The sequence below is a fragment of the Peromyscus californicus genome, unplaced genomic scaffold (genome assembly GCF_007827085.1).
Source record: "Peromyscus californicus insignis strain IS unplaced genomic scaffold, ASM782708v3 Scaffold_1__1_contigs__length_55948999, whole genome shotgun sequence".
NCBI classification, from domain to species: domain Eukaryota; kingdom Metazoa; phylum Chordata; class Mammalia; order Rodentia; family Cricetidae; genus Peromyscus; species Peromyscus californicus.
The window spans coordinates 52,693,642-52,721,250 of NW_026294492.1; the positions used below are offsets into that span (position 1 = coordinate 52,693,642).

The following is a 27,609-nucleotide window of genomic DNA, read 5'->3' on the forward strand; positions in this document are numbered from 1 at the left end:
GCATTTCCGGTCCTCCATGCTGCAGGTTCCGCGGCACCAAGGCTGAGTGAGATTCTCTTGTTCCGTGTGCTGCGCTGTGACCCGCTGCTGGGAGCTGTGAGGAGAGCGGGGCGAGCTTGGAATCCGCCATGGTGAGCGAGGGGCCGCGGTCCCCACCCGGGGAGGAGCCGGGATGGGGTCCCGGGGTTGTGGGAACCGGCGGATGCGGCGGCCAGTTGTTCCTGCAACTCCGAAGTCCTGCAGCCTCTGAGTAACTTCCATATGCGGCGGCTGCGGCTGTGGCTACACAGAACACAGGGATGTTGGTACTGTGGCTGGATATTTCCTTATTGTGACATCAGCATGCTGTGCGCCCGCACGCGCCACTTGCGTTACTGCTGGTGGAAGGCAGGTTGTTAACTCACAGAGCCCTGGTCACACTAGTGTCTTCTAGAAGTTCTGCACTGGGCACTGAACATTCAGATGTAGGACCGGTCTGCAGTTAATTCTGTGCAGGGCGTAAATTCTGTGTCATTAATATATTTGCATGTAGATGCCAGGGTGGTCCAGTCATGAGTGTCAGTAAGATCAGGCATGCTGAGTTTCCTGGACTGGTGAGTCAAAATTGACTCTATATTAATTGTATCTTTATAAGTTTTCTCTTATGTTCTATTGATATCTTTTTTCTTTGTGAAACAGCACATAGTGTTTTCTAGGCCACCTAGTGCTGCATAGTGAGAGCCCATCTCAAAAAACCTTAAAGAAAGATATGTCTGTGTACCTTTTTGTCTGTCTGTTTTATTTTTTTGAGTCAAGCTTTTCTGCCTGGTATAGGTTATGGAATTAATCTTGAGTTCCCTGCAAAAGCAGCATGTTCTCTTAACAGCTGAGCCATCTCTCCAACCAAATATCCAAGTATTAAATCTCTGGAATTTTAAAACCACAGGTTTACTTTTTCAAACATTTAAAAGTTGAATCTTTTATCAATATAAAAGCATCCAAACAATTATGAGTATCTATATGAGAAAAAAATAAATTAACATGATACACTATTAATCTTCAAAAATTACATTCAAGAGACTTGTCTCTCTAGAGGAAAGACTGTTGTCAACTCTACTCCATATATATACACAGTGTAGTTTTAGCTGGCCTGGTATTCACAGATCCATCTGCTTCTACCTCCTGAGATTTAGGATTAAAGCCTAAGCTACCATACCTGGCAATATTTATAACATATATGTAATATTTACATAAACTATTATAAGCTGATGGGTTAATAAGAAAATAATTACCTTCTATATCTCAAGTAAATGTATGATGTTCATTGCATGCTTCTTTTTTAGCTTTCATTTGCTTTTGCTTTTCTTTTTTTTATTATTTTTTTCATTTATTTTACATGCCAACCAGTTTCCCATCCCTCCTGTCCTCCCAATCCCTACTCCCACCTCCCTTCTACTCTCTCCCCATTCACTCCTCCTCTGTCTCCATTCAGAAAGGGGCAGGCCTCTGATGAGAGTCAACAAAACATGCAGATCAAATTGAGGCAGACCAAGTTCCTCCCCCTGCATCAAGGTTGGGCAAGGCAACCCAGCATCAAGAATGGGCTCCCAAAAGCCAGCTCAAGCACCAGGGACAGGTCCTAATCCCACTGCTGGGAACCCCACAAGCAGACCAAGCTACACAACTGTCACACACATGCAGAGGGCCTGGGTTGGTCCTAGCTACCTATCCAGAGTCAAGGAGCTCCCAGGAGCCTAGGTCAGCTGGCTCTGTGGGTTCCTCCATCATGACCTTGTCTCTCTCTCTCTCTCTCTCTCTCTCTCTCTCTCTCTCTCTCTCTCTGTCGTCTCTCTCTCTCTCTCTCTCTCTCTCTCTCTCTCTCTCTCTCTCTCTCTCTCTCACACACACACACACACACACACACACACACACACACACACACCACTCATAATTTCCTTCCTCTCTCTTTTCCACAGGAGTCCTGGAGCTCGGCCCAGTGCTTGGTCATGGATCTCTTCATTTGCTTCTATCAGTTACTTGATTAAGCCTCTCCGATGACAATTAAGATAGTCACCAATCTGATTACAGGAGAAGGCCAGTTCAGGCACCCTATCCACTATTGCTAGGAGTCTTAGCTGGTTTCATCCTATGGATTCCTGGGAGATTACCTGGCATGAGATTTCTCCCTAATCCCAAAATGCACCCCCATCAAGATATCTCTTTCATTATTCTCCTCATCCATCCCACCCCCAACACACGCAACCTGATTCCTCATATTCCTGTACCTCCACCCCCCTCAGTTTACCCAGAAGATCTCTTTCTATTTCCCCTTCTCAAGGAAATCTTGACCCTTTCTTTGGGTCCTCCTTGTTACCTAGCTGCTCTGGGGCTGTGGATTGTAACCTGGTTATCCTTTACTTTACAGCTAGCATTCACTTATGAGTGAGTACATAGCCTGTTTTTGTTCTGGGTCTGGGTTACCTCGTCACGATTTTTTTTTTCTAGTTCTATCCATATGCCTGCAAATTTCATGCTGTCATTGTTTTTTTTACAGCTGAGTAATACTCCATTTTGTAAATGTACTACATTTTCTCTATTTCAGTTGAGGGGCATCTAGGTTGTTTCAGGTTCTGGCTATTATGAATAATGCTCCTGTGAATATAGTTGAGCAAATGCCCTTGTGGTATGATTGAGCATCTTTTGATTATATGCACAAGATTGGTATAGCTGGGTCTTGTAAATTGATTCACAGGTTTCTAATAAACCACTATACCAGTTTCCAAAGTGGCTATAGAAGTTTGCACTCCCACCAGCAGCAATGGAAGAGTGTGTCCCCTTACTCCACATTCTCTCCAACATAGGCTGTCATTAGTGTTTTTTATCTTAGCCATTTTGACAGATATAAGATGGTGTCTCAGTCATTTTGATTTGCAGCTCCCTGATGCCTAAGTATGTTGAACAATTCTTTAAGTAGATCTCAGCCATTTGAGATTCTTCTGTTGAGAATTCTCTGTTTAAATCTGTACCTCATTTTTTCATTGGATTATTTGGTATTTTGATGTCTCTAGTTTCTTGAGTTCTTTATATATTTTGGAGATCAGCCCTCTGGTGTGGGGTTGGTGAAGATCTTTTCCAATTCTGTAGGCTGCCATTTTGTCTTATTGACAAGTGTCCTTTGCTTTACAGAGGCATCTCTGTTTCACGTGGTCCCATCTATTCATTGTTGCTCTCAGTGTCTGTACTACTGGTGTTATATTCAGGAAGTAGTCTCCTCTGCCAATGCGATCAAGACTACTTCCCACTTTCTCTTCTATCAGCTGCAGTGTAACTGGGTTTATGTTGAGGTCTTTGATCCACTTGGAGTTGAGTTTTTTGCAGGGCAATAGATCTATTTGCATTCTTCTTCATGCTGACATCCAGTTATGCCAGCACCATTTGTTGAAGATGCTTTCTTTTTTCCATTGTATAATTTTGGCTTCTCTTTCAAAATTAGGTGTTCCCAGGTGTATGGATTTACCTCAGGGTCTTCGATTTGATTCCATTGATCCACGTGTTTGGTGTTTGTTTTTATGCCAATACCATGCTGTTTTTATTACTATAGCTCTATAGTAGAGCTTGAAGTGAGGGATCGTGATACATCTGGAAGTTCCGTTATTATACAGGATTGCGTTAGCTATCCTGGGTATTTTTTTCCTTATGAAGTTGAGTATTGTTCTTTTGAAGTCTGTGAAGAATTGTGTTGGAATTTTGATGGTGATTGCATTGAATCTGTAGATTTCTTTTGATAAGATTGCCATTTTTACTATGTTAATCCTACCAATGCATGAGCATGGGAGATCTTTCCATTTTCTGATATCTTCTCCGGTTTCTTTCTTCAAAGACTTAAAGTTCTTTTCATACAGGACTTTCACTTGTTTGGTTAGAGTTACCCCAAGATATTTTATATTATTTGTGGCTGTTGTAAAGGGTGTTGTTTCTCTGATTTCTTTCTCAGCCCATTTATCATTTGTATATAGGAGGGCTACTGATTTTCTTTTTTTACTTAATCTTGAATCCAGCTATGTTACTGAAGGTGTTTATCTGCTGTAGTAGTTCCCTGGTAGTATTTTTGAGGTCACTTATGTACACTATCATATCATCTGCAAATAGCAAAAGTTCTACTTCTTCCCTTCCAATTTGTATCCCCTTAATCACCTTTTGTTCTTATTGCTCTAGCCAATAACTTCAAATACTATATTGAATAAATATGGAGAGAGTGGACAACTTTGTCTTGTTCCTGATTTTTATGGAATTGCTTTGAGTTTATGTCCATTTAATTTAACGTTGGCTGTCAGCTTGCTGTATATTGCTTTTATTATGTTTAGGAATGTTCCTTGTATTCCTGATCTCTCCAAGACCTTTATTATTAAGGGGTGTTATATCTTGTCATTTTTTTTTCAGCATCTAATGAGATAATCATGTGATTCTTTTCTGTCAATTTATTTATATGATGGATTACACTGACAGATTTGCATATGTTGGACCATCCCTGCACCTGAGATGAAGCTTACTTGATTGTGGTGGATGATTTTTTTAATATGATCTTGGATTCAGATTGCCAGTATTTTATTGAGTATTTTTGCATCATTATTCATGAGAGAGATTGGTCTGTAATTCCCTTTTTTTGTTATATCTTTGTGTGGTTTGGATATCATGATAACTATAATCTCATAAAAAGAATTTGGCAATGTTCCTTCTGTTTCTATTTTGTGGAATAGTTTGAGGAATGTTGGTATTAGCTCTTCTTTGAAATTCTGGTAGAATTCTGCACTGAAACCATCTGGCCCTGGTCTTCTCTGGTTGGGAGACTTTTAATGATTGCTTCCATTTCCTTAGGGGTTATAGGTCTATTTAAATTATTTATCTGGTCTTGATTTAATTTTGGTATGTTATACGTATCCAGAAAATTGTCTATTTCTTTTAGATTTTTGAATTTTGTGGAGTCCAGGTATTTTAAGTATGATTTAAAGATGCTCTGGATTTTCTCAGTGTCTGTTATGTCCCCATTTTCATTTCTAATTTTGTTAATTTAGATATTTTCTCTCTGTTTTAGTTAGTTTGGATAAAGGGTTTGTCCATCTTGTTGATTTTCTCAAAGAACCAACTTTCTGTCATTGATCTTTGTACTATTCTCTTTGTTTCTATTTTATTGATTTCAACCCAGGGTTTGATTATTTCCTCCCATCTACTTCTCTTGGGTGAATTTACTTCTTTTTGTTCTAGAATTTTAGATGTGCTTTAAGTCATTAGTGTGAGATTTCTCCAAATTCTTTATGTAGGCCCTTAGTGCTATAAACTTTGCTCTTAGCACTGCTTTCACAGTGTCTCATAAGTTTGGATATGATGTGGATTCAGTCTCATTGAATTCTAGGAAGTCTTTAATTTCTTTTTTTCTTCCTTGACCCATTGGTAATTCAGTTGAGAGTTATTAAGTTTCCATGAGTTTGAAATTTGTCTGTAGTTTGTGTTGTTGTTGATCTCTAATTTTAACCCAGGGTGATCCAATAAGATCTATTTTTTTGTTATCTGTTGAGATTTTGTATGTGGCCAGTTTTCGAGAAAGGTCCATGAGTTGCTGAGAAGGTATATACTTTTGTGTTTGGGTGAAATGTTCTTTAGGTGTCTTAAGTCTAATTGAGTCATAGCATCTGTTAGTTCCCTTGTTTTTCTGTTAAGTTTCTGTCTGGCAGACCTGTCTATTGGTGAGATTGGGGTGTTGAAGTCTCCCATTATTAATGTGTGGGTTTTGATGTGTCATTTAAGCTTTAGTAATATTTCTTATACAAATGTGGACCCCTTGTGTTTTGGGGCATAGATATTCAGAATTAAGACTTCATCTTGATGGATTTTTCCTTTGATGAATACTCACTGTCCTCCATTTCTTTTGATTTGAAGTCTATTTTGTTAGCTATTAGGATAGCTATACAAGTTTGCTTCTTAGGTCCATTTGATTAGAAAAGCTTTTCCCAGCCCTTTACTCTGAGGTAGTGTCTGTCTTTTAAGCTGAGGTGTGTTTCTTGTGTGCAGGAGAAGGATGGATCCTGTTTTCATATCCATTCTGTTAACCTGTGTCTTTTTATGGGTGAATTGAATCTATTGATATTTAGAGATATTAATCACCAGTGATTGTTAATTCCTGTTATTTTTTGGGTTTGGTTTTGGTGGTGGTGGTGGTGCTGGAGGTGGTGGTGGTGGTAGTGGTGGTGGTGGCATTGAATGCATGCATGTATTTGCATAGGTTTGTCCCTGTGTGTGTGTTTCCTTCCTTTGGGTTTTGCTGATATGCAGTTATCTATTTCCTTTGCTTTCTTGGGGGCAACTAACTTCCTTGGGTTGGAGTTTTCCTTCTAGTATTTTCTGTAGGGCTGGATTTATGGATAGGTATTGTTTAAATTTGGTTTTGTCATGAAATACTTGTTTTCTCCATCTATGGTGATGGAAGGTTTTGCTGGGAATAGTAGTCTATGTTGGCATCCATGGTCTCTTCCTGTCTGCAAAATGTCCGTCCAGGACCCTCTGGCTTTAGAGTCTCCTTTGAGAAGTAGGGTGTAATTCTGAGAGATCTGCCTTTATATGTTACTTCACCTTTTCTGGTTGCTGCTTTTAATATTCTTTCTTTATTCTATATGTTTAGTGTTTTGATTATTATGTTGCAAGAGAACTTTTTTCTTTTGGTCCAGCCTATTTGGACCATCTGACCTATCTGTCAGCTTCTTGTACCTTTATAGGCATGTCCTTCTTGAAGTTGGAAAAGATTTCTTCTAAGATTTTCTTGAATATGTTTTCTGTGCCTTTGAGCTACGATTCTTCTCTTTCTTCTATCCCTATTATTCTTAAGTTTCGTCTTTTCATGAAGTCCCAGATTTCCTGGATGTTTTGTGTTAGGAATTCATTGGATTTAACATTCTATTTCCCCTAGCGTATCTTCAACACCTGAGATTCTCTCTTCCATCTCTTGTATTCTGTTGGTGATGTAGGTCTTGTTCACATACACAGATTTTTCCATTGCCAGAATTTCCTTGGTTTGTGTTGTCTTTATTGCTTCAATTTCAGTTTTACCTGTTTGATTGATTTTCTTGACTTTCTTTAAGGGATTTATTGATTTCTTCCATGTTTTTGTCTTCTCCTTGATTTCTTTAAGAGAATTTTTTATTTCCTCTTTAAGGGACTCTATCATCTTCATAAAGTTATTTTTTAGATTATTTTCTTGTGCTTCAGTTGGGTTGGAAGGTTCAGGTCTTGCTGTTGTTTGAATACTGGGTTATGGTGGTGCCATATTGCCCTTTTTCTGTTGTTGAATGTATTGTTAAACAGGCATTTACTCTTCTGTTCTTCCAACAGGTGTGGGTTGTGCCTGTGCTTATGAGTCTTGCAGTTGAGGGCTGGTCAATGGGAGGATAACTAGGTGTGTGGGTTTGGGTGGTGGAGTCAGTCTTGGGGGAACAGATACCAGTGGGTTGTGGTGATGGTGGCACAACCTTGGGCAGGTTGGTAGTTGCAATTGAACATTTGAAGTCAGATGATGTCTTTAGTGTGCTATATGTTCGATCTTGATAATTTTTTACATCCATAATGTCATTTTGCCATCAGTTTAATGTTGTTGATAGCATAAATTATTAGACTTTATATTCAACTTCTGTTTACTCTATAAATTCTGTGTTTTCATAATGTACTATTGACATAATAGGCAAGAAGGCAGCAAACCACAGGGATACTTTGTTGGCAAGGATAGCCCAGCTCCCTGCTATGATGCTTCCATCCTCCATCAGACACAAGGCCTGGTTGGACCCACACTTCTCAAGGTTTAAATGTGCACTGTTGTGCCTGTTCTTTAATAGAACATTTTAATTAAGTTAGCATGAATATAGGAGGAGATGGTACCTATGGCTTAGACATGTAGGCTCCATACAACAAAGTAATAGAGGAAAGAATTCTGTGGCCTCAAGTTGAGTCCATCCATGGGTCTTATCACAAATTGTAACAATGGAAGCCAAGCATTGCCTTCCAGGTATTTTACCTTCTTTGTTTGTTAAGGTGTGTTACTGTAGCTGTGCTTTGAGGTTTCAAAAGCCTAAGCAAGGTGTCTTTTTGCTTGCCTGTCTGTATCAGGATATTGGTCTCAGCACCATGCTTGCCTACCTTGATACTGCCATTCATGATGATAATGGACTAATACTCTGTCTGTGTAATCAAGTCCAAACATAAAAAGCCTTGCATTATCACTGTCACTTTGGTCATTGTGTTTCCTCACAGCAACAGAGCAGTAATTATGATAGATGTTTTGTGTAGTATTTTGGCATATTGTCTACATGTATTCTTCCTGTATCCTGTGAAAACAAGTAAAGTTAAATTAAAGAGTCATAGACTATCTTAATTTACATGTCTGAATGAAGGATAGCATCACTTGCCTCTATGACTCTAGTCCTTTATTATGTACTATGTTCAATACCCTTAATACAAGAGGCCCAGGTGTACTTGAGGCATCTTGTGAACAAAGTCAGGGGATGGCTGCAAAGCCCTTTCAGCAAAACAGTCACTGCTTTCCATAAGGATTCTTGAAGGTCAAAGTACTTCTGAGAACTGGTTGTTCATTCAAATATTACCCCAAATACAGTGACTCTGCTAAATTCCTACATTTCCCCCTTTGGTTTAAGCTGATCTAATTACGTTGAAGGTTATGCAGCTGCACAGTGAAGATAGTCTCATGTACATAAGTCAGAATATATTTGAAAAGTGTTAAAATTATTATAGCAAAAACAAGTATAACAATTGCCCGAATACAAAACTTATCAAAATGATTCATAGGATTTAATGAAGGTATGGTATCTGCAAGGCATTCCATGACATCCATTTCAGACATGCCAGGTAGCTTAACTGAAAAAGTTTCTTTAATTTCTTGTTGTAAATCATAAATCATTGGAGAAACATTAGGGTGACTGAACAATGGCATTTTAACCTTATCCCAATCATACTTGTTTTCATTAAACTTTAATACAGTAGGTGAAATACAATTAAATTTTAACATTACCAACACATTTTAACTGAATCTGTTCCCTTTAAGTCTCTAACTGATCTCCTAAAAGTAACACAACTTGCATCGTGTCTGCTGTTTCACTAACACTGTCACCATCTGTTTAATTCTGCTGAACCCAAAGTTTTGTAGAAACCTGATGCCAGTCACTAACAAATTCAGCAATTTAAGTTTCTTTATGAAGAACTACTCAGGCTGTTGCAACAGTAGCAGTCAATGAAATAATTCCCATTGATGAGTTTTGGATCCATGGTTATTGGATATCTTTAGCTGCTAAGGTAATATAAGTCTTATCAAGTCAGTTTAATAAATCCAGGTTTAATGAGCAGAGCAAAGCAGCTCCCTGGTGAATCTCAGGAGAGCAGGAGAGGAATCACATGGCAGATCCAAAAGGAGGGAGCCTAAATACACTGTAGGTGCAGGGTGATGACTTTTATTTGTGCCCAAGTATAATGCTGGGATTGGTCCACAGGCAGCTTCGGGGGAGGAGCCTCCAGCTGCCAAGAATGCAGAACTGGGCTTTTTGGTGGTTTTTCTGAAAGGACGGGGTTTGGATAGCCAGGAATGGAGGTTCCAGCCAAACATCCCAATCTTTTTGGGTATATGGGTGCTGGTTTAAATCTGGCTACTTTCTCTTAGCATTCAACAATGTGGGGAGAGGGAATAGACAGTCGGTTGGCTCATGCTCAGTGGGAGGTATGGGTGAAGAAGCATCTGATTAACTACCATCTAACCTAAAGAATCCATTCTGGGAGAAAGAGGATAAAGCAAGTTGATAGGAGAAAAAAAATAGATTATTACCACTGACCCTGTGAACAGGGCTTGCTGTGGGAAGAGTGAAGACTGCCAGAAAGAATGCAATGGAGATGGGCCCTGGTCATAGTGATGAAGTTCTTCAGACAGTTTCTAGAGTTACTGGATATTAGTTTCCACTAGGCCAGATTCCTTGATACAGTAGCAGCACTCTTTCCCTAGGAACATGCAGGTGTCTTGTCTTGGCAAAGCAGGAAATCCGTTCCTCAGTGTCCTGCTTCTCCACAGTCTAGACAGGGTCTTGGCAGCAGTGAGGTGAAAGGCAGTTTTTTTCTGCTCTGTGACTTGATTTGCTACATTTAATGCATGCTATAGGCCAGATGGGACACAGGAAAACTTCTGACTACAGAGAATCAATAATTACATTTAGATTTACTAATAAAACCATTAGAAAGGCATGCATCTCTGATTTTTGAACTGAAGCATATGGACTTTGAATTACTTTACTGATGTTTCCTGCTTTATAACCAGCCATTCCTAATTTACTTGTGTCAGCACAGAATGTAAGAGCCCTAGAAATAGGCACTCGACTCACCATGCTGGGAAGAACCCATTCAGTTATTTTTATGAACTGAAGTCTTTTACTTTTAGGGTATTTTTTGTTAATTTCTCTTAAATAATTACTACAGGATATTTGCCAGCCATCCTTAATTACTCATAATTGCATAATTTCAACATGAGTGTAAGGTACTACAATCTCAGCTGGATCTATTCCTCACCATTGATAAAGTCTGTTTCTTCTTTTTATAATTAATTCAGAAATCTTTTCTCTATAAGTTTTTAACTTTTTACTCTGTTTATGACCTAAAAATAATCCATTCTAAAATATTATCTTCCCTTTGCATAGTAAGGCCAGTAGGGGAATGGTTAGAAAGTAAAATTACCAAAATACACTCAATTGTGATATCTAATCCATCTATGTAGTCACTCTGTATATTTTGTTTTACCTTGGTCAGCTCCTTTTCTGTCTCAATTGTTAAATGCCTTGGACTATTTAAATCTGAGTTACCTTGCAATTTTTGAAACAAAGTACTTAATTCTTAAGTAGACAATCCAATAGTAGGCCACAACCAATTAATATTTGTAGCTAGAGTTTTCCTGCCTGGCCCACAGTCAGGACAAATCTCTCTCACCCGCCAGTCCCACAGCTACTCAGACCCAACCAAGTAAACACAGAGACTTATATTGCTTACAAACTATATGACTGTGGCAGGCTTCTTGCTAACTGTTCTTATAGCTTAAATAATCCATTTCTATAAATCTATACCTTGCCACATGGCTCGTGGCTTACCAGCAACTTCACATGCTGTTGTCATGGTGGTGGTGGCTGGCAGTGTCTCTCTTTCCCTTCCTGTTCCCTTAATTCTCCTCTCTGTTAGTCCCGCCTATACTTCCTGCCTGGCCACTGGCCAATCAGTGTTTTATTGACCAATCAGAGCAAATTGACATACAGACCATCCCACAGCACTTCCCCTTTTCTTTCTTAAAAAGGAAGGTTTTAACTTTTACACATCTCCAAAGCCAGCTTGGTATATTTGGGAATTTGGGCATTGCTTCTCTTACTACTTCCTGCTGGAGGGGGGCACTGTATCTTATGGGGACACAAAGAAAATTTTAGGATTATGGAGTAGTCCGTGAGGGTGTATGGTCTGAGCAAGTTGCCTTGAAACAGTTCTGCATGTTGGATCACATGGTCCTTGGTGTCATCGGAGACCTTTCAGGGGTGTTGGCTGGTCAAACCTGATGTATCTTAATCTGGAACAAATCCATAGCCTCTGGCTTTCTGTGGGAACAAAAGCAGAGACTGTCTTCCAAAGCAACATATCCTTATATCCAAAATTTGAAATCAAGGTACCTTTAAAATATACATTTTGGCATAACTCAACAGCTTTTACAATCAAATGTTTTTCTGCAGTTAAAAATCCCAAAGACAACACAATCAAGATTCTCTGTGTAATATTCATCTTTACGTGGCTTATTTTTTATATTAATTTTACTGTCTCTTTAAAGACTTTATTTTTTTAAACTATGTATTTGTTTATATAACTGTATATATCACCTTTTTTTGTCTCTTTCAAGCCTACGTATATTTTACACACATGGTAAACTATTACATCTGAATCTGTCTTATTGTGAATCTATTGCTTTAAACTGCGGCATTTGTAAGACTGAAACAGCACTATGGCTCCCAGCTCTGCCCACCTTAGCTTCCCAACATGGCAGTGGTATGTTTACCGCCAGCTCTGGCAGCTATTGTGGGTTTATGCTTTTATCCAAGCAGCGTGTAGCCCAGAAACCTCTTTTTTTGTTTTGTACTAGCAAAGGCTAAATCCACCACGCAGCTTAATGTGCCACTTGCAGAGGCCTCATTCCCGCCATACTGCAGGTTGAGCACACACGCCAGGAACCCACAAGTAGCTCAAACTGGCAGCTGCTGCTCATTTGAGAGAGACAATTAGGAACTGTTTTTAGCTCCATTTTAGAATCTTTTTTCTCAGTCTTTAGGTGGAAACTCTTGCCACCACGTTGGACTCCACTTGTAGCTAGAGTTTTCCTGCCTGGCCCACAGTCAGGACAAATCTCTCTCACCCGCCAGTCCCACAGCTGCTCAGACCCAACCAAGTAAACACAGAGACTTATATTGCTTACAAGCTGTATGGCTGTGGCAGGCTTCTTGCTAACTGTTCTTATAGCTTAAATAATCCATTTCTATAAATCTATACCTTGCCACATGGCTCGTGGCTTACCAGCAACTTCACATGCTGTTTGTCATGGTGGCGGCGGCTGGCAGTGTCTCTCTTTCCCTTCCTGTTCCCTTAATTCTCCTCTCTGTTAGTCCCGCCTATACTTCCTGCCTGGCCACTGGCCAATCAGTGTTTTATTTTTTGACCAATCAGAGCAAATTGACATACAGACCATCCCACAGCAAGTATTCCCAATAATTTCTGAAAATCATTAAGTTTGTGTAATTGCTCTTTTCTAATCTATACCTTTTGAAGCTGAAATTTTTGTTTACTCATTTAAATCCTAGATACCTAAGAGAATCCCCTGTTTGAATTTTTAGGAGCAGTTTGCAACCCCCAATGAAGTAAGATCTTTGTACCTCAGCAAACACCTTTTCCAGGATATCAATATCAGAGGTAGCAATTAAGGTATCATGCATATAATGATAAATAATAGACTGAGAAAATTGTTTACGAACCACTTCTAGTGGTTGATTTACAAAATATTGACATAGAGTTGGATTATTTAACATTCCCTGGGGAAGAATCTTTTAATTAATTACTTAGTGGCTGAGCATTATTATAAGTAGGATCATAAAAGCAAAATTTTTCTCTGTACTGTTCTTGTAAAGAAATAGTAAAGAAGCAATCTTTTAAATCAACAACTATTATAGGCCATGCTTTACGTAATGAAGAATGTAAAGGATTTCAAGGCTTTAAAGGATATATGGGTTGAATTAATCTGTTTAAAGTTCTCAAGTCAGTTAACATTTTCCAGATTTCTTTTTATTACAAATATAGGAGAATTCCAAGGACTTATACTCACCTCACTGTGTGTAGCATCTAACTGTTCCTGTATTAGTTGCTCAAGTGCCTGTATTTTTTTTTAGTAAGGTAATTGAGGAATTCTACCACCACTTCTATGTGCATAGTCTTTTTTACATAAGCCATCTATAAAAGCATTAAAAACAATCTCTATAGGATTTTCAGTAACTTTAGCCAATACTTTCAGAGTATTTTTATAAAATTTTGAAAAGAAGATCCTTTTAATACATCCCAAGTAACAAGATAATGCAATTTGTCAGTTATTACCAGTGTGGAACAAACAACTTTTCTGTATTTTATTTAGTGGAAAAACAACTTTTCTAGGCTATCAGTAAGAGATTATATTTTATGAATTTTTAACTTAGTAACCACATTATTTAATAAGCTAACAACCTGTTCTGTTTACAGTACTACACTTTTAAATGATTTAATCAAGCATTTCCAGAAACTTAGTAAGAAGAGCCAAATTATCAGTAATGATAAGCAGACAAGACCCTATAATGATATAGTTTAAAATCACGAATTTTATTTTTAGTTCATTTATTATGAAAAATAAACATTCATTCAAACAATACTTATATACACAAGAGAAGAGAACAACCTCCATACAGTGAATGACTAATACCGTTGGAAATTCAAACAGCATTGACTTAATACTTCATCTCCTATCTGCAATTATTTTTTACTAAAAGTTGGGCTTGTTTTCAATTTTGCTTTTTCCCTTGAAGGGACCATTGATGAGTTATATCCATTATTAGGGAAAAACAAAACATTTTCTACAAAGGGACCTTTAATATTGAGTTATTCCCGCTCTGAGGGGGAAAAAAACAGACAAGCATTTAAACCAAAGTTAAGCAAACAAGAAAATTCTAAGCACTGATTGGCTGTGCTTGCTCAGGTTGCATCATTGATGCCATCCAAGCCTGTCTCTGAAGGAGGTGATAGGTAAAGTGTAGCTCTCAGTTTCAGAAATCTTTAAATTTTTGTATTGTCAGAAAAAGCCTTTTTTTTCTTTTCCTGTTTCTCCTGTGAAGAGGCTTTTTTCTTTTCTTTGTTTTTCCTTTATAGGGACTTTATTCAACATTTTCCCTTCTTCTACCAGGAAAATCCTCTTTTCTTGATTAAACATTTCTCCTTTTTCCATCCCGAAATTTCCTTTTCATATTTCCTTTCCTTCACCTTTCTCTATTGTGAAGGTATGTTTTTAAATTTCATTTCTATTCTCTTTCTCTCCTGGAAAGATTCTTCTTCCTTGACTTAACCTTTGTCCCAGGAGCTAATTTATTGTTGCCACTGCTGAGATGGAGAATTTAAATTCTCTAAGTTCCTGCCCTGTGCTGGAGTCTCGCCCACTAATATTGGCATATGTTACCTCCAGTATTGGAGTGTCTGGACACTTCTTTCTTTGCCCCACATTGTTGGTCACCAAATATCAGGTATACTGTGTAATGTGGGTCAGTTGAAGAAAGAAGGCACTCCCAAGATGAAATTTTAAGGCCTATGTGGCAGCAGAAAGGTCTAGCCTCTTCTGATGGACTGAACCCCAAACAGCTGTGTGGTTGTTTTGCTTTGCCCATGACCTTGGGCTCTACAGTCCAAGTGAGGCTGTGCTTCTTGCCATTGTTCGTGAGTTCCTTAATTTAAGAGAAGAGACAGAAGGCCTAGTGGTTAAGAACACTGACTGATGTTCCAGAGGACCCTGGTTCAGGTCCCAGGCCATCAGGTGTCTGATCACACCAGGATAAAAAATTTAAAAAAAGAGGGGCTGGAGAGATGGCTGAGAGGTTAAGAGCACTGGCTGTTCTTCCAGAGGTCCTGAGTTCAATTCCCAGCAACCACATGGTGGCTCACAACCACCTGAAATGAGATTTGGCGCCCTCTTCTGGCCTGCAAGCATGCATGTAGGCAGAACATTGTATACATAATAAATAAATAAATCTTAAAAAAAAATCCTTTGCCGGGTGGTGGTGGTGCACGCCTTTAATCCCAGCACTCGGGAGGCAGAGCCAGGCGGATCTCTGTGAGTTCGAGGCCAGCCGGGGTTGCGAAGTGAGTTCCAGAAAAGGCACAAAGCTGCACAGAGAAACCCTGTCTCAAAAAAAACAAAAAAAAATTTTTAATAAAGAAAAAGGAAGTGGGAAGCCCATAACCATCTCTCCTGTCCTTTTGTGAGGTCACATACAATGGCAGGAAACACCACCCCCTTTAGGCCAAATACCCAAGGTCATGGACCTAGCAAATACCACTACACAGCTGTACAAAGGTGTATTGAAAGTTAGAAAAAGTATTTCCTCACACCAGAGTCCGTAATCTTAATCTTGATGTCCTACTGAAGGTGAGCATCACATGGATCCATGACTCTAGTCTCTTTTATGTATTATGTGCAATACATAATAATACAAGAGCCTCAGATGTGCCTGAGGCATCTTGTGATCATAGTGACAGGATGGCTGCAAAGTCCATTCTGCAAAACAATCCCTGCTTTCTATTAGGATTTTTTAAGGTAAAAGTACTTTTAAAAAATGGTTGTTCATTCTAATATGTGCCACAGATACAGTGACTCTGCTAAGTTCCTACATCAGTAGAGTAAAGGAGCAACAATCAGGGCAGATATTAATGAAACCTGTGTGTTTGGAAAGGAAAACAGTACTAGGTGGTGTTAGAGGGCAGTCATGGCTAGAACAGAGGCTGTAATTTCTTGGAGGTTAGTGACATTAAAGAGTAGGCACAGGCTCTTCTTTGGAAATATAGAAAAGGTGTTGCATGGGTACTGTACCACCTAGTAAAGTGTTTCAATAGGAAAGGGAAAGGGAACAAGAGTCCTAGTCCCAGAAAAAAAAATTCATACAGAATTAATGCTGATCTGTTCCAGTGGGGCAGGGTCAATCCAGAACTAGAACCCCATGTTGACACATCATCCGTGTGTCACATTTTCTTAAAAGAGGAAAGATGCACAATTTAAAGGTCATGGATTCTTCCGGTGTACTTTCAGTTCAGCACTGTTGCAGCCAATTGTTTGGCAGAGTCAAGATCCAATGTGGAGACTGTGACAGTTCATTGTAGAAGGTATGAAAATGAAGACTGGGTTGCATTTTGAGACCACTAGATGTTGAAATGAAAAAGCTCTGAGACACCTTTCATGAGTAGCTGCATGCAGGGAGTGGAAGTAATCAAAGGTAGAGATGTGTGAAAAGTGTCAAAGAGAAAGAACCATCTAATTCTTTTGAAACTGAAGCCCCAGGTTTCTGACTCAGAGCTGCAGGATGTGGTGTTTGCCCAGCAGGGTTTCAGTCTTGCCTTGGCCCAATCTCTCCTCACTTCTTTGAAAAGGGAATGTGTATTCTGTACCTTTGTGTGTTGTGTAGTATCATCCATTGCTGAATTGAGACAGTGTGACCAAAAGGCAAATTGGGGTGGAAAGGGTTTATTTGGCTTACACTTCAGCATTGCTGTTTATCACTGAAGGAAGTCTGGATAGGAACTTAAAAATGCAGGATCCCAGAGTCACAGAAGCTGAATCAGAGGCAGTGGAGGGAAGGTGCTTACAGGCTTTCTTCACATAGCTTGCTCAGTCCACCTTCTTATAGAACCTAGGACCAGCAGCTCAGGGATAGCACCACCCACCATGGACTGGGCCCTCCCCCATTAATCACTAAAAGGAAAATGCCTTAGAGCTGGATCTCATGGAGGCATTTCCTCAACTGAGGTTCCTTCTTCTCTGATGACTCTAGCCTGGTCAAGCTGACATTAGAAACCAGCCAGTGCACATAGATAAAATCTCTCTTTTTTTATTTCTTTTCTTTTTTTTTTTTTTGAATGCAGAATGCCATTTATTGAAGGAGGGAGGCGGCCTTAAATACAGGCTTACAGCACAATGGAAGAACCCCAGAGGGCAGAAGTTTGCTACTGATGTTTTACAATCTTGTATCTAAGCTGTTAATGCCCAATATGCAGGATACACAGACAAGGAACCTACCTTAAGCATTCAGGAGGTGGGAACTTGGCAGGGAATTAGCATAGGGAGGACATCAAGTTCAAGGTCAGCAAGCAAGGCAACAGCTACCCAAAACGGGGGCCAGGCCCCTACAGGTCCCCTCTAAAAAATGAGCTTCTGACTTAGGTTGCATGGGACGTCAACAGGTCATCTTACTCGTCATGGAGACACCTGCCCAGGCCACACAGGCGCTCTGTCTTAGGTTGGTGAGCGCCCCCAAGACATTTCCCGTCTCTGAATACTCACTATCATGCAGACTCAATCGTGTGTGAGCTGCAGAGTTAACTGCTACCAAAGATCTCAATGTGGTCCTGGGCTTGCAATCTGTGTGTTCGACATAAAAAAGACCAACAGAAGTCCTAACCCACCCATAGCCAGTAGACTAAAGGCAACTGACCCATTCCCTTCCTTAACGAGCCTTACTGCAAATTGGAGTCCTTGTAAGATGGTATCCAAAAAGCAAATGGAACTTGAGTTTATAAATTTATAACTTTCAAAAGCATTTCCTAAACTGAGGTTCCTTCCTCTCTGATGATTCTAGCCTGGTCAAGTTGACATAAGATACCAGCTAGTGCACATAGATATAATTTCGTTTTTGATTTTACAAGATAACACATTCTAGAAACTATCTTCAGTGTCAGAAGAAACTTAGTACATTTTAACAGTTTGGGGACTGTTATAGAATATAAGGATCTTTGTGGCTAGCCTAAAAGGCATTTTACATTATGGGTTGAATGTGAGCCTATTATGATCTGTGTCAAATAGTACATTGAATGAAAAATCTTGCAAGTACAAAGATGTATTTGAGACTTTGTCTGAGATTTCTGGTTTCCTTAGGATGCAAATGATATCTCTAGAATCAGGGGTCTTCAATGAGTATGTTGGTCTTTGGGGATGGGTATTGAGTGTTTATACTCCAACCACTCTTGTCAATGTTTATGCCTAGATCATGGGGAACCCCAAAAGACCACCTCGAAGATCAAATCCCACATGTAAAAGCAAAGAGCCTTTAATCTCTTCAAGCTTTGACCTTGGTCTGTCTTTTTCCCTTTATTTTCAGGCTCCGGGGCTTGATCTGTCTGTTCTATGCAATGGTAAAAGCAGAGAGCCCTGAGCCCAGGCAGGGTAGGATTTTTATTGTAAAGGCTGGGGTGAGGGGATTTCCAGGGTTCAGGACCCTAATTTGTTGATAATGTCTATGGGTATCTGTAAAACAAAAATAGGTTTGTGCTAGACTCAGGGACATCTGGCCACCTTATCTAATGGTTGGAATCTTTGGGATGTTAGGTACTTCCCCATCCCTGGGTGGATTACTGGTTGGTGTCAGCTTATGGCTTTTCCTGGATCTGGGCATTGCCTTCCAGAAGTAGTATCTGGGCCTCTAAGCCTGTCATGGTAGCTGTGTGGTCAAGCTGTTTGGGGGCCCCTACACATCTTTCTGTAGTTAAAACTGAGCAGCCCTGTTCATTCTCATGCAGCCACATTTCCAACATAACACACTCAATCCTTAAATAACTTAAGGTAATATAGAAGCAAATGCTTTTCCTCGATAAGACATTTTTTCTGCCCTGATATATTTAGTTTATATTTTTGGCTAATAGCATTAGGTTTTACTGTATGTGAAGTATTTGATCTTGGTGAGCTTTACCCACTTTTTTAATTTTAAATGTTGGCAGAGGTTTCGTTTTCTTCCAGCAGGATGGCCTGCATTCATGACATTAATACAGATCTCCTGAATCATTACATTGCAGATGTGTAACATTCTACATATCTTTTTGCATGTTTTAATATTTTTTACTTTTTGAAATGCATGCATGAGTCTTTCTCCTGTATATATGCAGGTGTACCATGTTTGCCTGCCTTTCGCTGAAGTCAGAGGAAAGCCCTGGATAGTCTTGAAATTGAGTTCTAAATGTTGGGAGCCATAATTGAGTCCTAGGGACTGATGCAAGTCCTCTGTAAAAGTAAAAGGTGATTGCTATGGAAGTCGCTCTGTATAAATGAACACTGATTGGCCAGTGGCCAGGCAGGAAGTATAGGCAGGACTAACAGAGAAGAGAAAAGAGGAAATGGAAAGGCAGGGGAGAGACCTGCCAGCTGCCACCATGACAAGCAAGATGTAAGGTACCGATAAGCCACGAGCTACGTGGCAACTTATAGATTAGTAGAAATAGGTTAATTTAAGATATAAGAACAGTTAGCAAGAAGCCTGCCATGGCCATACAGTTTATAAAATAAGCTTCTGAGTGATTATTTTATACATGGGTTGTGGGACTGCAGGGGCTTGGTGGGACCTAGAGAGAAGCTCTCCAGCTACAGGTGATCTTAACTGTTAGTCCGTATTTAAATTCTACTGGGAGCTTTGCTTGTTTGTTTGTTTTCTTTTATGATTTAACAACAGCCTTTCCTTCACTAATGTTTCTGAGAATCATTTTGATATATCTGTCAGTAACTTAATAAAAATGCATTTTTTCATAGGAATATCATATTAGCTGTATAGTTCAAATGAGGCCCTCCAGTTTTCTGAAAGCCAAGTACATTTCTAGAATGTGTGTTTAGCTCACGGAGGGAATTTAGAGTGAGCCCCTTGTGCTCAATGTTTTTCTTTGTTTGACAGGGTCTCACTTTGTACCTTTGACTATCATAGAAATCTCTACATAGACCAGGCTGGCCTGAAAATCAGAGATTCACTTGTCTCAGCCTCCTGAGTTTGGGGATTAAAAGTGTGCACCACCATGCCCATCTTGTCCATCCTTTTTTGATGTCAGTAATTTTGAAACAAGTTTGCTGTTGTTTACTCAATACTATTGCTTTGTTTGAATATCTCTCTCTATATGTAGGTCAGAATTTCGCTTGCAATGCCATGTAGTATCTATAGGGATCAGCAATGAGAGTCGTAATCCTCTTTCTCTAATTCCCTCTAAAATGGTTTGCTGGTTGCATTTGAAATTCTGTGATATGAAATAAATTTGTCAAGCACACAAAATTATGTAAATATAATCCCAGTGAAGTGTACATTTGCAGAGCATTCAGTCTTACCATTTCTGTTTCATATGTGTATGTGGTTTTTAGGATACAGTGACCTATGAAGATGTGCAAGTGAACTTCACTCATGAAGAGTGGGCTTTGCTGGATCCTTCCCAGAAGAGTCTCTACAGAGATGTGATGCTGGAAATCTGTGATAATCTCACTGCTATAGGTAAGAATGTGAGTTTTCCTTCATTTTTTAACTTACGATTATAAGCCTTTCTTAGGAATTTTTGTTCCACTGTGATTTCTACTGCGAAAGAAGAAGAATGTGGTATATAAATTAGGCATGGTTCTAAGGTTCACTGGATATAATAACTCAAATTTTGCATAATTTCCAATAATATATCACTCATTTCTGGTACTATATTTTAGGCTACAAATGGGAGGACCACAATATTGGAGAACGTTGTCAAGTTTCTAGAAGACATGGAAGGTAATTTTCATGTACAAAGTGATAGATGTATTTATTTATACCTCTAAAGAACTTTTAAAGTGCCCTGATATTTAATGAAAACCAACAATATAAATAATTACAGCTTTGTGATGATTATTAAATTCTTACAATATCATGTACCTCACTTTCAGATAGCTGATATGTGTTTACAAAGTGTTCCTGTAAGAGATAAGACAAAGAAATAATGCCTTCACAAATGTCACCATATCAATCATAATTCCCTGAGATCCATGCATCCATTTAGTTTCATTCCATTCAACTACTGGAAAGGCATTCACATTGATTAGAGGATTAGGGTATGTCCAAAAATATTCATAAGCAAATTATCCCTTAGTTAAGCTTGTGGTACTCATATACTTGAAGAGAGTTACCATAGTTTAGTTTAAGGGGCAGTTTATGAGATTCAAGAATGTTGGCATGGTGGAGAAACCTTAATCCCTGTACTACATCTCTATGAGGAACAAAATGTTAAACTGTGTGAATGCAGTGTGAAAACCCTGTTTGTTATTGTTCCTTTAACAGGTATATTATCTGTCACTCTGGATATAAGCCATGTGAGCATAAGGGATCTGGAAAGAAGATAGGTACCACTCTCTCACCCAGAAAAATCAAAAGATATGCAGTGGTTAGCACTGTGAGTAGACAGTGTGATCGTGAAACAAGTGTAGAATTAATTGGATTTCCAACTTCAATGGAAATACACCAACATACTTACACTGGAGGAAAAGTTTATGAGTACAAGGAATTTGGAAATTCTTCTGTCTGTACTGGTTCATGTTGCACATGTAATGTGACTCCCACTATAGGAAAATGTTATGAATGCAATCAGTGTGGGAAAGCTCTCAGTTCTTCCAGTTCTTTTCAAAGAAATGTAAAAACTCATATGGAAAAAGGAACTGATAAATGTGAGCCATGTACTAAAGGCATGAACCATCACAGGTATCTTGAAATATTACAAAGTACCCATAAAGAAGAGGAATCCTATGAATATAAACAACACAATAAAACATTTAGGTCTGATTGCCCTTTACAGTTACAGCAAAGAACACATTTGAATCTCTATGAATATAATCAAAGTTTTAAAGCTTTTGCATGTCATAGTTATCTTCAATTACCCAGAACTAATTCTATAATGAAACAGTATGAAGATAAGCAATGTGGTAAAGCTTTTACATATCCCAGTATTATTAAACAACATGAAAGAAGTCATACTAGTGAGAAATCCTATGAATGTAATCAGTGTGGTAAAACATTTGCACAAAAAAGTCATCTTCTCAATCATGAAAAAAGTCATATTGGAAATAAACCCTATGAGTGCAATCAATGTGGTAAAGCCTTTTCAAGTAAAAGTCATCTTCACAGTCATGAAAGAATTCATAGTAGAGAGAAACCCTATGAATGTAATCAATGTGGTAAAGCATTTGCATGGAAAAGTCTTCTTCACAGACATGAAAGAAGCCATACTGGAGAGAAACCCTATGAATGTAATCAATGTGGCAAAGCTTTTGCAAGTAAAAGTCATCTTCACAGTCATGAAAGAATTCATAGTGGAGAGAAACCCTATGAATGTGATCAATGTGGTAAAGCATTTGCATGGAAAAGTCTTCTTCACAGACATGAAAGAATTCATACTGGAGAGAAACCCTATGAATGTAATCAATGTGATAAAGCATTTACATATAAAACTGATCTTCACAGTCATGAAAGAATTCATAATGGAGAGAAACCCTATGAATGTAATCAATGTGGTAAAACATTTCCACATAAAAGTCATCTTTACTATCACGAAAGAAATCATACTGGAGAGAAACCTTATGAATGTAATCAATGTGGTAAAGCATTTGCATGGAAAAGTGATCTTCACAGTCATGAAAGAATTCATACTGGAGAGAAACCTTATGAATGTAATCAATGTGGTAAAGCCTTTACACGTAAAAGTCATCTTCACAGTCATGAAAGAATTCATGTTGGAAAGAAACCTTATGAATGTAATCAATGTGGTAAAACATTTGCATGGAAAAGTTCTTTTCACAGACATGAAAGAATTCATTTTGGAGAGAAAGCCTATGAATGTAATCAATGTGGTAAAACCTTTACACATAAAAGTGATCTACACAGTCATGAAAGAAGTCATAATGGAGAGAAACCCTATGAATGCAATCAATCAGCGTGGTACAGCATTTACATGGAAAAGTCATCTTCACAGCCATAAAAGAAATCATTGGAGAGAAACCCTATGGATGTAATCAATGTGGTAGAGATTTGCATGGAAAGGACATCTTTTCAATCATAAAAGTATCATGCTGGAGATAAAGTCTGTGAATGCAATTAATGTTGGAGAGCATTCGCTTATAACAGTCATCTTCACACCTAATGAAAGAATTCATAGAGGAACCCTATCAATGCATTCAATGTGGTAAAGCCTTTACATAATTTCCCAGTGTTCTTAAAAAACATGAAAGAAATCATACTGGAGAGATTGTCTATTAATGTGGTAGAGCATTTATATATAAAGTCATCTTCACAGGCATGAAAAAAATACATCCTAGAGAAAAATCTCTTGAACCTTACAAATCAGGTAAAGCTTTGAACACCAGGCACAGAATATGTCATTTTGGAGATGCCAGTACCATGAAGTGTCCACCAAGACCATCAGCAGTGGTAAAGTAGATGCAGTAAGAGCCTAGAAATTATGTGTACTGCAGAGCGCAGAGCCAAAGAAGTGATCCAAGTCCTTTGGAGAAGCCCTGAAGATTCTGCATGGATCTTAATCACTAGAGGTTGAGTTAATTTATACAATCAGACTTCATTTTTTGATTTTTTCAGGTTTTGACTGCCTTGCTTCTTCCTCTTGCACAGAGACAGTATTTAATTTAATTTTGATTTTTCCGTGAGCCATATTTGAAAGGCTTTGAATTTTTAAAAGAGATTTTAGATTTTTAGTGAGATTGCATATTTTTAAAGAGAAACTTCAATGTGTATGAATTTGTAAAGATTGTTGGACTTTTATTAAAGCTGTTTATGTTTTAATGCAGTATCTTGTGAATGAAAAAAGAAAGGTTGGGGCTTAATAATGCCATGTTTGTGTGTCAAGTTGAAAAGTGGTCAATTGCACTGTCTAGTTCTATGTCAACTTCACAACAAGCTAGTTATGAAAGAAAGGAAACTCAGTTGAGAAAACTCCATAAGATCTGGCTCTAAGGCATTTTCTTAATTAATGATTGATGGGGAGGTGTCCTGTGTTCTATAAGAAAGCAGGCTGAGCAAGCCATGGGGGACAATCCAGTTAAGAGGTACACTGCATGGCCTCTGCAACAGCACCAAGTTCCTGCCCCATTTAGGTTTCTGTCCTGACTTCCTTCAGTGATAAATAGCAATATGGAAGTTTAGGCCAAATAAACCCTTTCCTCCCCATTATGCTTTTTGGTCATGGTGTTTCATTGCCAAAATTCGAACTAAGACATCTTGTCTCAAAAATCGAAAATTAGGGTTGTGGACAGATGGCCCAGCAATTAAACACACTGGCTGTTTTTCCAGAGGACACAGTTTCAACTCCCAGCACCAATAAGGAAGTTCACAACTGTCTGTATGTCCTTTTCCAGGGTCCTCTTCCAGGGAACACAATACCCTCACACAGACTTAGATCCAAACAAAACACCTATGAATATAAAGTAAAAATAAATTATGTTTAAAAGAATATATCTGGTTATGGAACTTTCCCTAACATAACCTGGACTCATCTCTACACAACAAAATCTTTTGTTGTCTTCATTTACATTAAATGAACTGTGTTTACAATTACAATAAGAAGCAATGGTCAGAGTCTATTCACACAGGGATAGAAAGCATTCAATCCTTCAGTGATCATATAGGAAATTTCATCACCTCCCAGTGATAGAAGACAGAAACAATAATGGCACAACTTCATCTTCTACAATATTGGCATGTTGAGAATTTGACTCAGTTGTAAAGCTGCTGTTAGGTACCCAATTTGGTTCCAATCACCCACATCAGATGGCTCAGAACTGCTTATAAAGCCTTGTCCTGGAGATAGGATGCATTCTTCTGGCTTCCTAGGACACCAGGTATGTAAATGGTGCAAAGACAATTATGTGTTTGTGTGAGTGTGTTTGTGACTCCATATTTTAAAAAGAACTTTCTTCATGTATATGCTATATTCTTTTTCTAAAATAAAATAAAATTAATTATATTTATTATCAGACATGGTCTTGGAAAGGAGTCATTTGAGGAGAATTCTGAATACTGACGTTAACACTCCAAGAAAATGAAACAAAAGTCTTGTGACCTAAGTTTCTTCAAATCCAAAAATTGTTCTTGAAATGTGTTTTTGTGCAGATAGATGTGATTGGTCTCTTGATTGCTCATTATTGCTTGGTGGTGTTGCTCAATTAAATGTTTGACCTGTCCTTTATATGCCTGAATGGAAAAACATGTTTTTGTCCCATGTGGCTTGCTCTATCATTGTATACAACTTTAACTCATGAGAACTTCACTCATGTAACCTTTCTTAACCTGCAGAGTATAAATTGTCTCAGGCAATGAATAAAGTTGGCTCTTGTATGAGACTTTAATCATCCTTATTTATCAGCTCCATTCTCCCAGGTCCCATTACTGCTACAGCCTCCTTTACATACATATCCTCCATATTCTGAAATTGACCCTGAAGCATGGAGTGAGTAATTTACTGATCAATCTAATCTTGAATTCTCTCCATTTTGGTGAATATTTAGAAGAGCCTATGATAAAGTTGACTTCACTTGCAAATTCCTTTCTGGCCTCATGAGGTATGGTTGGTATTTCCAATGCAACTTCAGCAAAATCAAAAGGTTTAACACATAATTATGCACTAACCAACCCATTTAAACACTAGTAGGAGAGATGGAATTGGAATATACTCACATAGTATCTATAGAGGCAAAAATTAACTACAGCTATTTCAATCCAGACCAAAGAGGTATTTGTGTATCCTGTGGATCCTTTGCTGCTTCAAAAGTACTTATTTACCCCCACTGAATTGTTACCCAGAGATAATATAGCACAAGAGGTAAACTGTTGGAATGAATGGATATACACTCTAAGCCCAGAAAATACTAATTGGCTAATGGCAGGTTTACTCAGGCCTACAGATATTCCTAAAGATTGACCTTCAGTAGTTTTGGATTTAAAATATCACTTTTAAAGTATGCTTATTCATCCTGATAACATGCATTTTGCCTTTTGTGTTCCCTCACTCAAACATAAAATGCCTCTGCTCCAATACCAATGGTCTGAATTGTCTCAAGGCATGAGAAACTCCTCTAATATGTGTCAATACTACATAAGAAATGTGTTAAAGCCTGAGAAGCAGGCCTTCCCTTAGCCTTATGTCCTGTCTGCCTGCTCCAGAGAAGAACAGCTCCAATTCATATATGATATGACATATGATATGCCAGAAAACAAACAAACAAAACAATGGACTTATTATTGTACCAAAATGCAACAATGATCAGACACTGTGTAATATTTAGGAAAACCAGTTCCTAGAACAGCTGTTAAACCACACAAACACAAAAATTCTTTAGACAAGACAACTGAAAAACACTTAATGACTTTAGGAATTGTTAGGGGGTATTAATTGGCTATGTCCTCCTTTAGGAGTACCTAATGATGCACTAACTAGTCTATTTGAAACTGCAAAAGGAGAGACATCATTGGTTGGTCCTCACATATTACCTCTAGAGGAAAAATAAGAACTACAGGTATTTGAATCCAGACTACAAGAGGTATTTGTGGATCCTGTGGATCATTGGCTCCCTTTAAATGTACTTATTTTCCTCACTGAGTTGGCTCATACAGGTATTACAGCACAGAGGAGAAAACTTTGAAATGGACTTATTGATACCATATCAGCTTTCCTTGCTTCTCTTGCTCAATTACTGAACCAGCACAGTATCCAATGTCAAAAAATTTTACAGACTTAAATGTTGCTGTACTATATAACCCTTGAAGAAAAATCAGTGTTTAAGTGCATTAAAGAATTGTATGGACTTTTAAATCATGTGCAGATTACTGTGGAAAGATAGGAAATCATTATCCAGTTGGCAAGAGAGAGGTTTTCTCATATGACCTGAATTTGTAATTATAAAAATTATCCAACTTCTCTCATTCCACAGGCATAAACTTATTTTATTAATGACTTATCTAATGGACTAGGAAGGATTCATAGATAAGATATTCATCAATTTATTAATACTTTGTATTCCCTGAGTTCAACAGGTAGAACTTGCTGCTTTGATTCATGTATTTTACAATTATTTTATAAACCTGAAAATATTGTTTCAGATTTTGTTTGTGTTGTAGGAATATTTCCAGCATAGAAACTACTTTAATATTATCTTCACTGCCTGTTTTGTTTCTTATTACTACAGGAACAGAAACATTTGATTAAAACTCTCAGGCATCCTTTCTTTGTTACTTATTCTTCTGCATACTCTAGCCTCCCTGTTTGTATTACAGAAGGAAATAAGCCAGCTGATACATGAGCCTGCCTTATTTTTTTCCTCTCTAGAACAGGAACTTCAGCACCTACCCACTACTGCTAATATACTTTATGTACAGGGCCCATACCACTTAGAGAAGTGAGAAATTATGCAGGGAGGTCCTGCTTACATCCTTTTACACTGTCAGAGTTACATTGCTTGAGTTAATCCAAGAGTTAAAA

At 38.3% G+C, this 27,609-nt stretch overlaps 1 protein-coding gene across 3 annotated transcripts; it reads left to right on the forward strand.

The window, feature by feature from the left end:
- On the forward strand, window positions 1–25,474 carry LOC128115867 (zinc finger protein 883-like). 3 transcript variants are annotated; one of them, XM_052747000.1, is made up of 4 exons: window positions 1–131; window positions 20,477–20,603; window positions 20,807–20,867; window positions 21,411–25,474. In XM_052747000.1, exons 1-4 carry the CDS (start codon window positions 129–131, stop codon window positions 23,098–23,100), a joined length of 1,881 nt encoding a protein of 626 aa, XP_052602960.1. In that variant the 5' UTR covers window positions 1–128; the 3' UTR covers window positions 23,101–25,474. The 3 variants fall into 3 exon arrangements, with proteins under 3 accessions (XP_052602960.1, XP_052602959.1, XP_052602958.1); XM_052746999.1 differs by lacking the exon at window positions 1–131 and adding an exon at window positions 199–305; XM_052746998.1 differs by lacking the exon at window positions 1–131 and adding an exon at window positions 350–593.
- The last annotated feature ends 2,135 nt before the right edge of the window (window positions 25,475–27,609 follow it).